This window comes from Papaver somniferum, chromosome 6 (genome assembly GCF_003573695.1).
Source record: "Papaver somniferum cultivar HN1 chromosome 6, ASM357369v1, whole genome shotgun sequence".
In the NCBI taxonomy this organism is placed as follows: domain Eukaryota; kingdom Viridiplantae; phylum Streptophyta; class Magnoliopsida; order Ranunculales; family Papaveraceae; genus Papaver; species Papaver somniferum.
Window position 1 is genome coordinate 14,581,710 of NC_039363.1, and position 18,248 is coordinate 14,599,957.

General features: G+C 35.8%; 2 protein-coding genes across 2 annotated transcripts; one reads left to right on the forward strand and one right to left on the reverse strand.

Moving 5' to 3' along the window:
- Window positions 1-4,671: 4,671 nt before the first annotated feature.
- Window positions 4,672-7,788, reverse strand: LOC113287000 (protein KINESIN LIGHT CHAIN-RELATED 3-like). The gene is made up of 2 exons (XM_026535656.1): window positions 5,248-7,788; window positions 4,672-5,154 (listed from the first exon to the last, which is right to left on the reverse strand). The coding sequence occupies exons 1-2, from the start codon at window positions 7,302-7,304 to the stop codon at window positions 4,905-4,907; spliced, it is 2,307 nt and encodes a 768-aa protein (XP_026391441.1). The 5' UTR covers window positions 7,305-7,788; the 3' UTR covers window positions 4,672-4,904.
- Window positions 7,789-13,274: 5,486 nt separating this feature from the next.
- On the forward strand, window positions 13,275-14,144 carry LOC113290525. The gene has a single exon (XM_026540119.1). The coding sequence runs from the start codon at window positions 13,275-13,277 to the stop codon at window positions 14,142-14,144; it is 870 nt and encodes a 289-aa protein (XP_026395904.1).
- The last annotated feature ends 4,104 nt before the right edge of the window (window positions 14,145-18,248 follow it).

Sequence of the window (18,248 nt, forward strand, 5' to 3'; positions counted from 1 at the left end):
AATTTATATAAATTAATACAAGTTTAAAATGAAAATTATTATCCATGAAAAAAAAATCTTAATCTTTTTTAAAGACATTCATTGGAAAGATCACAGGTGATCATATATTTTTTTAGTACAAAAAAAAATCTTAATCTTAATCTTAATACAACAAAGATCACAGGTGATCATATATTTTTTAAAGTTTCATGTGCAATACTAATTATTAGTTATTTATATATACACCATCGGATTATTACGTGTTGTTATGAGTGGGATTATAGTTGTTAGTTTTGCTGGAAATAATGGTACTGAAGGTCATGGTGGTGTTAACAATGTCACCCTTTGGATGATAATAGCTGGGGCAAGCACCGTTAATAGGGAATTCCGAGTAGATACTCAACTAAGAAACAACTTAAACCTTTACTTATTAACAGGCATAGCCCGAGTTGCATTCTATTACGTTCTTTTTATTCTTATTTTTCATTTTTGCATCAAGTTATTTTTCAAATTGGATGCGGCTGACAAAAACATATTACTTATGTTTTTCATAAAAAGTGTATCTTTCACTTTCCTAATTTCATTTTGTTCTCGTTTCAGGACCAAATCATGTCTAGTTTTTCTTACTAGAACAAAAGTTTTTCCCTCTGGTTGACGAACGATTTGCTGGAGGATTCGAGGATATGGGACAAGAAGTATATTGACTAATCTCTTTGTTAAACATTAAATTTAACCTCATATTTATAAGGTATATTTTTTCTTTCATTTAAATATTGATGTAGTTTAACATGTGAAGTAACTGGACTCGTTGATGATAAAGTAAAAGGGAAAATTGTGGTGTGTCTTTGGGGAGGAACAGTTGACGGAGAAAACGCTTCATACATAAATGAAATTGGTGGTGTCGGGATTATTTTAGTTAACAATAACTAGGATTCAATAGATATACATTTTCAAGCTCATGAACTTCCATCAATACTTATCACTTATCCCTTTAAGTCTCATTTTTTAAATGAATTCAACCAAGTAAGATTAAATCTTCTTGCTTCTCCGGATTGAAAACGTTTGACTATACAGATGGTATAAGTTACAATATCTACTTACTTTGGGTTTAAATGTTAGGTTTTCGGTGGTTACATTACAAATCCAAGAAAATAAATAAATGTTATGGCTGCACCATTTGTTGCTTCATTTTATTCCATAAGAATAATATTATTGCACTAGTGATTATCAAGGTTTTAATTTATTTTAAAAATGTTGTAAGTGTTTGGATACTGTTACAACTTGATATCATTGTGTATGTGTTTGTGTTTTCAAGCGTGATATTGTAGCAGCATGTGTCGATATAATAACTGCTTTTAGCCACATTGATGGACCTATAAGTACTCGGTCTGACAATAAGAAAGTATTCGGCATCATGTATGTCACATCAATAGCCTTTTTCTGTTATTGGTGTTGTTGGACTTCTGAAGTCACTTTACTCCGAGTGAAGTCCCACCACAACTAAATCAACAATTATATGACTAATGATTAGTTTTTGAATCCCCTCCAAAATAAAATATTTATAGTTGTTTATTAGTTTGTTACGATGCTAACTTTTTTAAATTTTTCATATAATAGACGACTTATAACCTCTTAAGTATTACGTTGTTATTTCTGTTTTAAAAATGCAAGAAGTCCAATCCAAACTATGCCAGGTGTTAGTGGCACTCCATCAAATTATGGTGAAAAATATATGAGACCGACTTGTGCAGTGAATCCGGGGTTGGTTTTATGACTTAACTGAAAATGGGAGTACCAAATACACCACCAACTTTTTCGTTCGACAACATGTATGGATAAAACTTAATACAATTACAAGTAGACCAACTTAATGATCCTTGAACAATATGTATAGAGTATATATATCTCTACCTCTTCACAATCAGAAAGTCAATACAACAAAGTTCATGAATCAGAAAGTCAAGACATCAATATGTATAGAGTTTATATCTCTATCTCAAAAAATCGATATCCAAGATCAATCTAGTTGTATCCAAATAATCAGATCCGAATTATATTAAATTTGGAACTTGTTATCTATCTTTCAAGATACGAATTCTACAAGAATGAGTCTCGTAATCGATCACAATTAAGATGGACTTATCTATTAGAATTAATTACACACTACTTGTATTATTCTTATTATAAAGATAAAATATATAATGCGGAAAAGAAAAAACACAAGACACTAGATTTTTTGTTAACGAGGAAAACTGCGACTGCATAAAACCCTCGGGACCTTGTCCAGATTTGAACACCGAAAATCGCTACAGACACTAGCCTACTATCAAACTTCGGACTGGAATGTAGTTGAGACAGAATTCACCTTCCAAGCAATTCATCTACAGTCGTGCTCCTTATGTATCTTGAACCTTGCAAGGATCTATGCAATTGATTCCCTTAACTAACATCCTTTACATCCTAAGATTAAGGAAATGTTTATTTGGGAGCAAAGGGAGTTAAATTACTGCACAAAGAATGGAGGAAAACCGAATGGGGTTGTTGAGGTGAAAAAGCGTCTTAAATTCTGGTTTTTCCACAATAAAGATGTCAAGGGCTATTACATTAGAATTACACCCGTTGTCCAGCATCAATGCAGGCGACAAAGTAAGTATAGACAGGAGGTATTTGTGTTTTCTGTATCTGCTGGAATTGTGTTTGTATGCTGACATTGATTGATGTTTCACAGGAGTGAAAACTTTTAGAAGGCCTCGCCAGGGAAGAGCTAGAAATCCTCAATCTTCGCAACCTACAGGACCCAAGAGTGGTGGTGTAGGTCAGAAGAAGTACTCTGGTGAGGGATGTCAGAAGAACAACCCTGGTGGTAAAGGTCAAAAGAAGAACCCCGGTGAGGGAGGTTAGAAGAACCCTGATGGTAAAGATCAGAAGAACAACCCTGGTGGTAAAGGTCAAAAGAAGAACCCCGGTGAGGGAGGTTAGAAGAACCCTGATGGTAAAGATCAGGAGAAGAACCCTGGTGGGGGAGGTCAGAAGAACAACCCTGGTGGTGGAGGACCCAAGTAGTGGAGGAAAGAAGGAGACCCTTGAAGGCTTTAGTGGTTCTTGTCTATTGAAACCTTTTTTTATGCAAAAAGATGTTTATTAAAACTGTTATATTAAGATTGCATTGTTCATTTCTGCAATCACTAGCTGAGATGCATATTGAAAAATCAATTTCTTTAAAATTCTGCCTCACTTTCTGAAAATCATAAGCTAAATTTCATAAGAAGACTAAGGAGACTAATGAGCATTCAAGATAAGAGGTATGAGTGGATGATAATGCCTTTTTCATGTGTTGTATAAAAATGAAAAAAAAAAGAAAGAGATGGAACCAAATGGAATCAATTAATTTTAATATACATCTCATCATATTTACAGAATAATGCCCTCATTGTTGTTCCTTCTACAAAATTCTTGCTCTTTCCCATACCCTCCCATGTAACAACTAATTTATATATAAATAAACAGACATTTATTTGTGTATATACCTACTCAGGCCCGTCGTTTTGATTGATCAATGACGGACGAACACAAAAAGAAAAAGACGTGTTGTCACAGTGCATCGAGATCAACCTTAATCACCTCGAGTACTGTTGCATTGCAAAAGAAACATCTTTGGCAATTCAGAAGGTTCCTGGTTATGCAGCCAAAGCAGGATCTATGTGAACATGGCTCGAACTGAGCATCTGCTTTGGAGGCGTAACAGATGCACCCGTATGTGTACCTTCATGTATCCAATATTCAATAGTTTTGTAAACTCTCTTTAATCTATTTGAAACTTTCCTATTTGTCGTATATGATGAATACCCGTGCTTGAGAAATTTTCAAATGATTAACTTGAATCAAAATATTTCATTAATAATATATTTTTCTTAACAAAGTTTTTCAAGTATGTGAACAATTATTGCTTGAATCAGATTTCGATATGTTTAACAAGACAAGCTTGATTGGAAACTTCTTCTTTGCAATATATCTACTAGATAGAATGGTAATGCTTGTGAGTAAATAGAATGGTTAAGTCTTCACATACCTATTTGTTGATGAAGTTCTCCAAAAGTTTCTGTCTGATCTTCGGTCTTCAATCTTATAGGGTCATTCATTAACGTCTGATACTCAACTACCATACTCTAACCTAGTCCAAGACTTGACTTAAGTAGAGAAATCAAGCTATAGTTTTGTGCTACTAACATTCATAACAAGCTTGAGATAGCAAAACTCGCGAGTTCGACCGAGCAGTGCTCTAACATTAATCCTTCACGATTACTTAGATTTGTTATCTTCAACTGATGCAAAGGTGATCCAAGTCTCTAATTTTGCAAACGATGGCTATAAGTGAAAGAAAATTTGTCTTGTAAACTTCAATTACCTTATAATCATTATTCTTAAACTCTCAAGACCAATTGTTGTTACTCTAACTGTTAAGAATGTCAGATATCCTGGCATGTACACTGTAAAAGTCATTGCACCCTTAAGAGTCACAATAAACTTTAAACCACATCGTTTGAAGTTCAAAAAGATAGGTGAAAATCAGACATTCAAGGTTACTCTGGAAGTTAATGCAGGTTGTTATGTGATAGAGAAACATGTATTTGGGAAACTTATATGGTCTGGTGGTGTTCACTATGCAAGGAGTCATATTGTAGTCATGAAAGGTAAGCAAAAGGCTGTTAGGCTGGTAATCAAATTTCAGTTCGTGCAAAATCATTACAAATATCGCAAACATCTGAAGAAAAGGAATTACATGGTAATACACATTTCCCATTATGATCCAAAGAATACCAGAATATAACAAAACACTCTAATCAAAATCCTTCTAGATGCTTTTCTTGCAAACTTAATACTTTACACGAAGGTTGTGACCAAGAATTCACGGAATGTATGGCGGGTTAAAGGTTCCAATGAACTCGTGGCTCACTAAACCCACGCCTTAATATTATTGAATTGTTTTCTGTAGTATCAGAATCAGTGGAAAACAGTGCTTTAAGTGATCTACCTTTGTTAATTTGTGCACGGCCTGATTCTTTTTGTAACTGAGCCAACCTCCTCTTCTCATCATCCACCTCTGTGTTTGCCGTTCCGAGTTTCTCCTCCCTCATGCAAACAACATATTCTAAAATCCTTATTGCATCATCCAACCTGCGTAAGAAACAATTGATATACAAAGAACAAGTATACAAAAAGCTAAAATTTTATCAAAACTTATAAGCACAGAAAATTGGTTTGTTATACCTTCCAATTGCATCATACGTAGCTGCTAGATTGCTCAATACTCCTAGTGTTTCAGGATGATAATCTCCGTATTCTTGTTTAAGGACTTGCATGGCTTCTTCGAACAGATCTACTGCTTCTCTTATTAAATTAAGCCGAACGCACGTCAAACCCATTTGATTTAGAGTTGTACCGAAAAGAGCAGATTTCGTCTCCCCACACACTCTAAGCCTCTCAGTTGCATTCTTTAAGCAACTATGAGCGTCAGTGTAATTTCCCATCATATAGTAGAAGACACCCATCTGACCCTCAATGCCTGCAGTTGTGTTTAGTTGACTGTGAGTTTTTTCATATATCATTAAAGATTTCTGAAGCAACTCGAGAGCCATCTCAAGATCGTTCATGGATTCATATATAGCGGAGACATCAGTTAAACCAATAGCGATTTCCTCAGGGGAAGTTACGGCAATGGGATTTTGGTAAATTTGTAGAGCATTTTCACAGTAAAACTTGCATTCTCTTCCTTTACCCATCTTGTTATACAATTCAGCCAACCGAACGTATACCGAAGCAACAGAAGTATGATTCTCTCCTTTGGTTGTTTTGAACATGGTTAAGGAATTCTCATATGCAAAAACAGCTTCATTATATCGAGCTAACGACAAGTAGGAATCTCCTATACTGCAGTCAAGAGATGCGACTTCCATTTCCTGGCCATTGGTTACCATTGCCATACTAGCCAAGAGAAGATGTTCAAGAGCTGCATCATGATAACCCTTTGTTCCCAAGATAAGACCCATTAGTCTTCGGTCAGCCGCTTCCTCGATCGAAGATGAGCCATTCTTTCTATGGTTTTCAAGAGCCATTTTACAAAACTTCTCAGCGTCGTCGAATTGCAAGGCCTGTATATGTGCTTCAGCTATATAGCGGTAAGTCTCACCGACTTTCGGATCCGTTTCTCCAAGAATTTGTTTCTGAATTTGCAATCCCATTTTATAGCACTCAATGGAATTCTCGAGCTGACCCATCATGGCATAAGTGTCTCCCAACTGCATATGTCCAGCGAATTTGGCTAACGCTTGTTCCTGGCCTTGATGCATGACAGGAAGAATCTGAATAGAACACTTTAGAACTGGAATCGCCTCGTCGCATTGGCCTAGTTTGCAGTAAATCGCACCTATAAGATGTAAACTCGCAACAAGTTGCAAACTTGGTTCCTCTTTAGCACATATTTCAAATGATTTAGATGCTAGAAGAGCCAATCTAAGAGCCCTTTTAGGATTGTCCTGAGAAGCAATCAGTTCATTTGCTTGTTTGAGCAGACGCGTTCCGACACGAGGATCATTAAGTTCCTCATCAGATGTATTGGACGCATTATTATTATTCCTGAGTTGGCGCAGTTCCACTTCTCCCACAGAGAACTTCCTTCTTTGCTTTATTGGTACACCGGCATGTGTGGTTCTTGGACTTGTATCGGTAGGAGGTCTACCGAGCGAAAGTCTACTTCTCGGACTTGATTTGTCAGACGTAGAATCAGTCCTGACTCTAGCAGACTGGGATTTTTGTATCCTCATGACCGGCTTACCACGAGGAGATTGACTTGCCGACTGGGATTTTGGAATCCTCACCTGAGGAGATTGGGTTTCCTTGTTGGGTACCCTTACTTGTATGATATCTTCTTCTTCCTCGAGTTTTTGCACCTCCTCCTCATCATCCCTTGCCACCATAACTCTCCTCACTTCTCCTCTAACAAAATGTTGAAACTCCGATTCGGCCCTCGACTCTTCACTGTCGGATCCGAAGATTGACCTGGATGGAAACTGATCCAGACTTTGCATCTCAATAACACGGTCATGTATCGGTTTAGAAAAATTGTGAGGGGCGAGAATTAGACCATCAACTGATGAACTTCGCATGCTTGAGGTGGTACTCTGAGGAGACATATTGCAAATTCTTAGCTTTGGATACTCTAAACTATCATCATCATTCGGTTTTTTGTTGACAACCATGATATCTCCATCGATATCATTATCTAGACTATCGACCAACAATTCACCCATTTCCTTGTTAATGTACATTGCCAGATGAAAACAAATCAAGAAAATGCAAATATTTCCAAAAGGAAAATGAAGAGACAAAATATCCGTACCTCGGTCATTCGCCGGTAAACCGGAATGTTCAAGTTTTTTTTTCTTCTGCTCTCTCCTCTCTAGTTTCTGCGTTAGAGAGAAAGAAAGAAGAAGAAGAAGAAAAAGAAGAGAAATGCAGAATATGGTGTCTAAATTCTTGGGAGAAAGCTGAAATTAAGTTATTTTTAGACATTTCGGGTTTGTAAAGATTGAGATGCCCAAGCTGGATGAAGGTGTCTTGTTTTCCACCATTAGCTTCTTGTCTATTTTCTGTTTGGTTAGTTATTATTGTTTCTTGACATGTGTCAACAGCTCCCTCCCTTAGCTGCAATACCGGAACTGTAAAAACAGCAGCCAAAAAAGTGGATGCTCCAACCCAATGGCCTGTTCTTTCATGTCACAAATATCCTTCTTCCCTTTCAGCAGCCATATGTCATTTAAAAGCATCTGGTGATTTGACAGAAATATCCGAAATTATAATACAAAAGCCCACCCAAAACCCCTATAGAACTCCTCCTCTACATGGTGTTTAACAACAACATAAGTATCTCTTACATCCAACCAATGCAGTGCTCCCTTTTGAAAAGACACCATATTCTTGACAAGTTCCGAAAGAGTCAATACCAGACCTCCCAACATTTCTCCACCCACTGCCACTTCCAAGAGTGTATCACACAACCTCTCTAGAACCAAAATCTCCCTTTAAGTCATACAGTTGAACTCGTTAGTTAAAAGGAAGCATAACATATTCTCTGGTCACAGGGTTGTATATACAAATAGTATCATTTTGGTATCCATATAGACAGATTAAACCATTAATCGAACCAATAATCTTAGGTGATCCAAATGGAGGTTTTAATACTATGAATAGGTGTGTCCTCATGGTACTCAAAGTAATCAAGTAGTCGATCATGATCTAAGAGATAACTCAACTTACCAGAATCAGTGGATCCATTAAGATGAGTTAGATGCAATTTGGAGAATAACGGATGACGAGAAACCAGATTCAACCATGGTTTGCATACCAATTGCAGTCAAGGATGGATTCAGTAGGTAAACGAGTAACAATATCTGATGGAAGACTCTTCAAATTCCCCATTCAAGCGCTTAGCTAGGGTTTGAAATTGGGAATTTTGGCTGGTGCGTTTGGAATTGAGAGTAAAGTTTAAGGTTTGGAATTTCACTTCACTGGATGACAAGTGAGAAAAACCCTTGTATTACTTACAATATTATTGAATGAAGAAGAAAAGAGATGAGCTATATAGAAAGAGTTTAATCCAGATAGGGAGGAGGAGAAAAGGGTTCCTAGGTCACTGTCTTAATTTCCTAGTATGGCGAGAACACTTTTTGCAAGAATCTTATGTAAATCACAAACAAACAGGAATGGTGGGGTGTGCTTCTCCTAATCTTTCTTTATTTCTTTCGTTTTCTTATCATTATCATGGCCTAGCTTCTTTGTATTTCACTAAGAAACTAAATGTTAGAATGTGCATGCATGGTAATGGTTCACACTACAAACAACAAAATTCATCTAAGATCGCTGGTCATATGGTAAACCAATATTACTTCTGCACTGCACCATCTGTGTCTAAATCCAACCAAAATTTCCCTGAACCCAAGGGTAATTCCCTTTTGTATTTAGTACTAAATATTTACGGCATTTAGCCTTAACCCAAGGGTTATACACTTACCACAATATAAAGAGATGATCAGTTTTAGACTGCAGTTGGCAGTTGCATTTCACCATCCCACATGTGACAACATCAAGTTGAGTTCCTTTTGTTAGTCAACAGCCCCATAAGTAGTGTACATAACGGGTCAGATCATAACTCCGCCGAGAGTTGAAAAATTGCTGCACAGAATTGAAAAGTTGCTCAGGGTTCCACTCCAAATGCTCAACATCATTTATTCTGATGCTCCTTCTTCATACTGTTCTGTCAGTAAGCTTCTTGGGTGTCATTCTGCAATTCAAATGAATCCTGATAATGTTAAGACTCGTTTTTCCAAAGAGAAAAGACAAATCAAACAGCAACCTATCTATGCATCAGATAAGCCGACAAGAAGGCTTGTATTTATTGGCCGACTCACTCATGGCAGAAACAAATGGCACAGTAGTGCAGTTCACAGGTTGAAGCTGTGCAGGCACATAATGAAATTTCCGATGAAGAATTTTTCAAAAAATTAGATTTTTGCTTTTGACAAGTACTTGATCTAGTACTGATTGAACAGAATGTAAGAGATGTACATATTTGATGCTTGATCCTAGGATTCTGGATATGTAGGCAATCACAGCTCAGCATTTTTTATTTTTTTTTGTTTTGCTCGGACTATGATTCAGCATCAATATAAATAAAAAACAATTTTCACTTTATATTCATGATAAGACCTGTAATCATAGTAGTGAAATTGACCACATTAGAATCATAAACCCATTTTTAAGATTCTTTAACTAACAAACAGATCCCATAATCAACTTGACTCAATAGACAACAACAATCGATCAGAGTGCTGAATGAACAATACCCACCCAGTCCATAGTAATATATTGTGCAAGCTTTGCAGTAGCAAACGCGACCTGATCCGCGTGAAAATTTTACTGTACTTCTATAACAAGGTAAACTACGACATACTCAAATTTTATCATATTCCAACGGTTGAATTTAAAGATATCATTATAATCAAATCATGCAATTTCTTACCAAGATTTTTTGAACCACAAATTAGGGTTTTGACAGAGAGAGAGTACCCACAAAAAAAAAACTATACACACAATCAAAATAAACAATCATGGAGATCAAAGATATGAAAAACAATCAAAATAGTACACAAATCAAACTATTATAAACAATCATGGAGATCAAAGAAGAAAAAAACATACCTGGAAAAAAACGTTTCCTCTTCTTTCTCCTATGGTTTTCTACGCACAAAATTCCTTCTCAAATCGCTACTCTTTTGAGAGATTTGTTGTGAGACCAAAATACACTAAAAACTCCTTCGAACTCCCCAAAGCAACCAACTCCCTAGTATTGTAGGGTTTTATGACTAACAGGAAGTTCAAGAGATTTTTTTAAACTCCCCAGCGACTAACAGGTGTTTTCTAGAGAGTTTAGGAGACTCCTCTAAACTCCCCCACGACTAACGAAGATTTGGAAAGACTCCCTCAAACTCCCTCAGGACTAACAGGAGAAAACCTAAATACATTAAAATCTCTCGAACTCTCCCACGACTAACCCCCTGGTAGTGTTTCCAGTCTCCCTCATCTACCACCATGGGGGGACTTGGTAAGACTACACTACCTAAATCCCTTTAAGAATCGACTAGCACCACACCATCTCATTCCGGTGAGAAAAAAAATAAGCAGAAACCATCTGATTTCGAAGATTTTGGTTTCAGAGAATAAGGAAAATCAGTAATTGAATCTGTTTCATTAATTTCTTCAAATTTGATTTTGAGAGAAACAATGGGAACAGTAATGTTGAAGGATTGGTTTAGAATACAAAGGATAGGATTTGAATTTTAATGAAAATGAGATGAAATTAGGGCTTCAGAAAGGGTTACAAGAGGGTAAAAGAGTGCTCAGTAGATGGGGTGACTCAAACTCTAAGACTTAAAGGTGTGTTTGGATGGTGGGAAGGGAGAAATCGTATTTCGTAATGAGGATTAGGGCTGCACAAAACCGACTCAACCCACCAACCCAACCCACACCCGCCTGAAATTACCCGTACTCGATCCAACCCACTTAGGAGCGGGTCGATTATGGGTCACAACATCAAAACCCATCATATGGTGGGTCGACTGTGGGTGACAACTTCCCTCACCCGACCCGACCCACCCACCCACCTAAATATTTTTAAATTAATGCTAACCCTTAGATTACCTATCCTAGATGAACCACATCCATTGAAGTAATAATATATAATGCCTAAACCTAATCATCGGTAGCTTCTTTTCACTGAAGAGTCTTCAATCAGTTCCCTTCAACGGCAGTCTCAGAGGCTCAGTTTATTTCTTCACTTTCTCTTCGCTTTGTAAATCAAATCACAGCATCACCAGCAGCAATCAATCAACATCGTCACCAGTAAACCAACAACCAAAGGTGAGACTAGGAATCGTTGTAATTTGTAATTACTAATTATCGTTTTGTTTCCTAAGATTGATTTTGGGTTGGCTTATTTCAATTGGGTTCTTAATGTAATGTTCATTGTATTTTATGGTGGGTAACCCACCACCTACCCGATCTAACCCACCGTAATGTGGGTCGGGTGAAAACCAACCCATTATAATGTTGGGTTGGTTGTGGGTGACAACTTCTGTTACCCACCATCAGTGGGTTGGGTGACGGCTGAGGCCAAACCCGACCCAAACCGACCCATGTGCAGCCCTAATGGAGATCCTAAACCCACTATTTCCATGGGTTTTGAATTCTTTTATAAGTTATTTGGATATTAAAAGACGCATACAATTACGGAAATCTTTTTGCTTTACAAAAAGTTATTTTCAAAATTTGTTTCCAACCTAATTTCTGACTTTTTGGCATCCAGAAGTTGAAAAGTTAATTTTTATTATATATCCAAACATGGTATCACTTTTGGAGAATCATAATACTTACCACATAAGAATGTAATTGTATTTCTAAAAAAGTGATTTTATTCCCTCCAACCAGACACATTATAAATTGTATTTCTTCTTCTTCTTTGCAGATAAAAGAGAAAGTTTTAAGGTCGGCTTCTCTTATGGGGCGGAGCACAAAGTCACTCCTTTTAAAGAGAGTTATTGTTCCAGTATGCCCTAGGGCCTAGACCTACTTCACCTTCCGGGCCAGTCCTGTTCTTTGGTTTTCCACTTTTCATTTTTGCTTTTTCTGCATTTTTTTTTGTTTGGCTAAATCATGATTTTGTTACTCAAAATAACTAGAATCTTACTGGAGACAGTTTACTAGAGAAATTGTAAACAAAAAAAAAAAGTAAAAACTTCAATCTATATAAAATCTAAATATCTATTCTGATAACAAAGAAAATTTTGTATGAGACTCTTCACAACGACCTCTAGCCAGCAGAGCACCTTTCTTAACAAGTATGCCAGGCGAGAAAATAGTTTCTCGAAAGCCATAACGAACTCCAAATTCACAATAACTCTTTGAATATTACTTTTCATCAGAAATCACTGTACAAGAGAGTTTCTTATTCTTGCAAACAACAATTACGTGATTAGAATCTAATTGAACCAAAATCATGTTTTATCCCCTTTGATATGCCCATTCCAGTGCAGAAAGTATTGTCCATACTTCTGCTATAAAGTTAGAAGCAATTCTAAGTACAGTAAAACATTTTTAAAATAATACTCGATAATATAATAGTCTCGCTAAAATAATAAAATTTTCCAATTCCGACTCGGTCTCTTAGTGCTAAAATAATAAATTCGATAAAATTATAATATAATACATTTCAAAAGTTTCCTTAAACATTAATAGGTCTCAAATATTATATAAAATAATAATTTTACTAAAAAATAAAAAAATAATTTTCATACACCTTTGAGATGAAAAGACATCCTAGTGATTTAGAAGCTTGTATTGTTTGTGACTAAATTGAATTGTAAATTGTATGTTAAATACAAAAAATTCCTGTATAAAAATATTTTTTCATGAAAATTAATAATATTTATTAATTTAAAAACAAATGCGTACAGTTCTATAAATATTTGCATTAATGTTTTATTTTTTTTTATCTTTTTCTATATTTTCCACTTTTAAAAATTTATTTCGGTGTTTATCCTAAGATACTTTATTTTTGTTTTTTTAATATGTAAATTCTCGTTTTTCTATGGAAATTTATTAAATTAAGAATTATTCTTTAAATTTTTATATTATTGTTATATATATATAATGGATTACTGGAGTTGAAAGGTCACTCAGACAAGATGTCAATGCTGCTCATTGACTTCTCCAATGCGTTCAACATGGTTTGCAGATCTCATCTCATCAAGGAGGTTCGTCTTCAATATCCAGGTATTTCTCGCTGGGTGGAATTTTGTTACTTGAGGCCTACTAAACTCTACTATGACCAATTTATTTTGTCCTATGCTTTTGGAGTCCAGAAGGGTGACCCTCTCGGTCCCTTGTTGTTTGCTTTGACACTTCACCCCCTAGTGAAGACAATTGCCTCCAGTTGTAAGCTTGATTTGCACGCCTGGTACCTGGATGATGGTGCAATTATCGGTGATACGATTGAGGTGGCCAAGGCTTTGCGCATAATAGAGATCGAAGGGCCAGGTAGGGGTTTACATATAAATATAAATAAAACGGAAGTCTTCTGTCCTTCTATCGATCCCAGAAGCATTGCTGACGGTGTATTCCCTCTTGATATTGGTGGACCTTCTAATGGGGTTAAACTCTTGGGAGGGCCGTCGGTGAGTTTGGATTTGAACTTTATTAGTGATACGATGTTGAGTAGGGTGAACAAGATTGTTCAACTAATGTCTGTCATCAAAAAACTCAAGGACCCTCAAAGCGAGATGTTATTACATCGTAATTGTACTGGTGTGTCAAGATTATATTTTGCAATGCGAACTACCAACCATGCATCCCTTCACCAAGCCACTGATATTTTCGATGATCATTTTCTCAAGTACTTGAGACTCTTAATCATTGGTGATGGCGCTGCTTTTGGACCTTTACAACAAAGATTAGCTACTTTTCCAATCAAAGATGGTGGCCTTGGGATCTATACCATGGCGGACACTCGCTCCTACTGTTATCTTGATTCTCACAGCGAGACTGCTTCGATATAAAAGGTGATCCTTGGTATCTTGTTCCCAATAGACAAAGAATATTCCTATGAGTTGGCTCTTCAGAAATTTATCCAGGTATGTGGACTACCGTCTTATTATTGCTTCGATGATATTGTCCCCCCTTCCATGCACTCCCTGGCAGTCATGTATTTTGATGCAGTTAAGAAGCGATCCCAGACCAATTTTCTATGTCTGCAAGAGACTCCATTTTTGTGGCAGTGTAACCGTGTCAAACATGCACATGATTATTTGTTAGATGTACCAATTAGTGGGATAAATCAATGTCTTGGACCAAGAAAGTTCAGAGTTGTTCTTTGTTATCGTCTTGGTATCCCGTTGTTTGTTGAGAACGGTCTTTGCTCAAGCTGCAATAAATCAATGGATATCTTTGAGGACCACGCGCTTCATTGTGCTAAATATGTTGGAAGTAAGTTTCAACATGAGTTTGTACGTGATATAATCGCTGACATTTTCTACAAAGCTAGTGTGCCTACGCGTAAGGAAGTTTCTCTTGGGTTTTTTTCGGATGATGACAAAGAGTTACGGCCTGCTGATATCCTTCTTCTTAATTGGGAAAATGGTCAATATGTTTGTATGGATGTCACAGGTGTCTCGCCCTTCATTAGTGATGGTATTCGCTCTTTCGTCCCAGGTAAAGCTATTTCTAGTGCCGTTTCGCGTAAACGTACTAAATACTTGGACAAGTGTGTATCACATGGTCATTGTCTGGGCGTCCTGGCCTTCTCTACCTTAGGGGAACTCGGGGAAGATACTTTGTATTTTTTTAAGCGTTTGAAGAATTGTTTAGTTAGCAATGATGCTAACAGTGGTGCTGGTAGATTTATTTTTCATAAATTAGGTATTGCTATTCAAAAAGGAGTTGGTGCCCAACTTGTTGCTAGATTACCAACCAAGGTTGTATGCCGATCTTAGTGCTTAAGCTAATATTTTTTTCAAAGTTTGGAAATAAAATAATAAATTATTATTTTATCGAGTAAGTAATATTTCTTTAAAATAATTGGATTGGGGTGGTCCCAAGCCTATTATTTTATAGATGTTTTACGGTACCATCTCATGATCAGTCACAATTATCAGAATCAGTCACACCAATTACAAGGATCGATCATGTCATCTCATGGTGATTACTTAGGATCGGTTACACTAATTACCAGAACCGGTCATGCCAAATCATAAGTCTAGGTATTATGATTGGTCATACCAAGATACATAAGAGTTAAGATCGATTTTACCATCTCACACATATTGGTCATCCAAAGAATATGCAATGAATAGCCGGACCAATATACCTATTGATTTCCCTTTCATTTCATGGAACAAGTTCACGAACCTACTTCCTTTAAGCTAATGTAAAACATTTTTTCCTAGGATGAAATGTTCACCATAAACCCATACACATAATCATAAAACTATATATAAGAATATGTCAATGTCGTTTTTACGAAGTTCCAAAAGATAAGCGTTTATACTTCGTACTATGTTTCCTTCATACTTTGATCATACTATTATGACCAAGTACAATACTAGAGTTTCAAATATATACCTGCATGAATTGAATGAAACAAGATAGAAATGTAACAAGTAAAGTAGATAGTTACTAACCTCAAGATGGAGGATGTCTTTGTTGTCTGCAATCCATTTTCAGATCTTCGTAAGTAACTGGAGCACAATTTTCTATCATTTATAGCTTAACCTAACGAACTTGACTCTAGATCATTTATTGGGCGACTTGAGTTTTGGAGCTAAATATGATAACCAATCTTGACATACCAACGCTTGGCAGGTTCAACCGAGCAGTTCTCTAACACAAATGATTATTATTTACACAAAATTGGTTAAAAGGACAAAAAGCAATATTTGGGATAATTTAAAAGATATTCGACGTCCATCACATTTCTATAACCTAAACTAGAAATGACACCAGTCAATCTTTGGGTATATTCTTTTGATTTACCATTTTCTAGTTCAGGAGCATCAATATCTTCCGATCGAATCTTACAATCACGAAAATAATTTGCAATTGTTTTTGCCGTCACATCAAATCTCCAAGCCATATTAGCAAAACTAATAGCATCCATAAATATTTTCGAGATTTGGTGGGTCAATTTTTAAGGCTTTGCAAGATGCTAGAATAAAAATGACGCCGACAATGAACTTTGAATGCTCGAATAATCCTAGCGTCACATGGTTGAATTTTAGATGTTGTGTTAGAGGGCAAGAAAAATAACTCTACATTTTTCGGGCCTTCAACTACCCTTTAGGTACATTTGTACATCTTCTTTTATACAATTTATCTTATTAATTTAGAAAATATTATCTAAATGAATAAATATTTGTTTATCGATAAATAAATAAAATATTTTTTATCGATAAATGAATAAAATATTTATTTATTGATAAATAAATAACCTCGCTAAACGAATATTTTTTTCTTGGTCCCGAGGACATTCATTTACCGAGGTTAGACTGTAATCCATACACTAATCATAATTAATTTACTTAATCACCCTAATTAACACTAATTTAATTGAGGATATATTAGGCATTAATAAGATAATAGGATAAGGGGATATTTCATTTGCTACTTCAAGACCCAAAAAATCCCCCAAAAGTATTTGGGTTTCAAGCCCCGATAATAGGATTCCTTTCTTGTTGGATTGGGGAAGAAAACCCTTAAATTTAACATATGAGCTTATCTTTTAAGAGCATGATTCTCAACATTATCTAGGATTATATTGTTTTTACAGGTGAACTAATATTTCCACAGTTGGTGATTAAGTTTTGGGGAGATGATAGAAAGATTGAAGGCATGGCCAGTCGTAGTATTTTTCTTTTTTCATTTTTGTAATTTACAAAAATAAAATAAAATAAAATTGAAAGCGGTTTCGTGGTTTTATTTCAGTGGTTTTGTTGATTTTGTCAACAAATCGGATTAGCGGAACCCCGATTGTAGTGGGGTGCAAAAATTTGGATTCTACAATAACACTATGATTTTAGTATATAAAAATTATGTATATAAACATGTACGCGTGCTGATGATTTGAGTTTTGTCGGTCCATGTGTCGTGTCGTGTCTGTGTCAGTATTTCTCATGTTGGGTGGTTTTGACTTCTTTCCATCACCAGAACCAACCACGGTAGGTCATTGGGGTTGGATAAATGCGAACACGAGGTGACGCGGACGTGGAAACAAACAAAATCTCAAAAATCTAAGACGCCTACATGTTCACATATTGTTCCTATTTTAAAATTTTAGTATGGTTTGACAAAGTCAAAATATTAAGGAGGCCCTTTGATTTTTTAGGCTACACATGTATATTTGCTATATTTGTTTTTATAAAAAAATAGAAAAAAAACACTAAAACTGACAAATTCTATTTTAAATAGGAAATGAAAAAAAGTACGTAAAAGATGTTCCAAGTTTTGGAAACTTCGGATTATATCCATAGAGTATAAATGTTATAACGAATCTAATATTAGAGAGTTTTTGTGACTTGTAGAGACAAAAAAAATTGAGACCCTTAAAGAGTCTCTATGATTTGCGGAGAAAAAAAAAAGTAGATTATATAACCAAAAATTCAAAACACCTACCGGTTACTTTATTATGCATGGTATAATCTTAATAAAAGTACCATGAATGCCTGGTAAAATATGTGCTCATTGTCTAAATAAATCTCACTGTTACCCTATGCCTATGTTTTGATTCTCTTTATTCCGCTCATCTCACTTTTTATTTGTTATGTTATCTCGCCACCGGTTTACTGCGCAAATGGCCCGTTACTTGGTCATCATCTCAGAAACTAAAAATGGTCCTACTCTCAAAATAAATACTCTCCAAGTTTTCAAGTCTCCCAAAATATCACCTCTTAAGCAGAAATTTCTACCATGCCTATTTTCCTAAAAAATCTCTCCTAACTCTAAAAACAACAAATCAATGACTTTCAATTCTCATTCAAATAACAAGGGTGTTGAAGTGACTCTTCTGAAATCATAATCCAATAACGTGGAGTTTTAGAGAATTTAAATGACATAAAAAAAGTCTCTAACCAAACTCTCCAACAGTCTCTATAGACTAACAGTAGATATGA

Coding starts and splice junctions, on each gene's coding strand:
- LOC113287000 (XM_026535656.1), bottom strand. CDS start 7,304: ATGTACATTAACAAGGAAATGGGTGAATTGTTGGTCGATAGTCTAGAT. Junction 5,155..5,247: donor ACGTATGATGCAATTGGAAG/GTATAACAAACC, acceptor TTTCTTACGCAG/GTTGGATGATGCAATAAGGA.
- LOC113290525 (XM_026540119.1), top strand. CDS start 13,275: ATGTCAATGCTGCTCATTGACTTCTCCAATGCGTTCAACATGGTTTGC.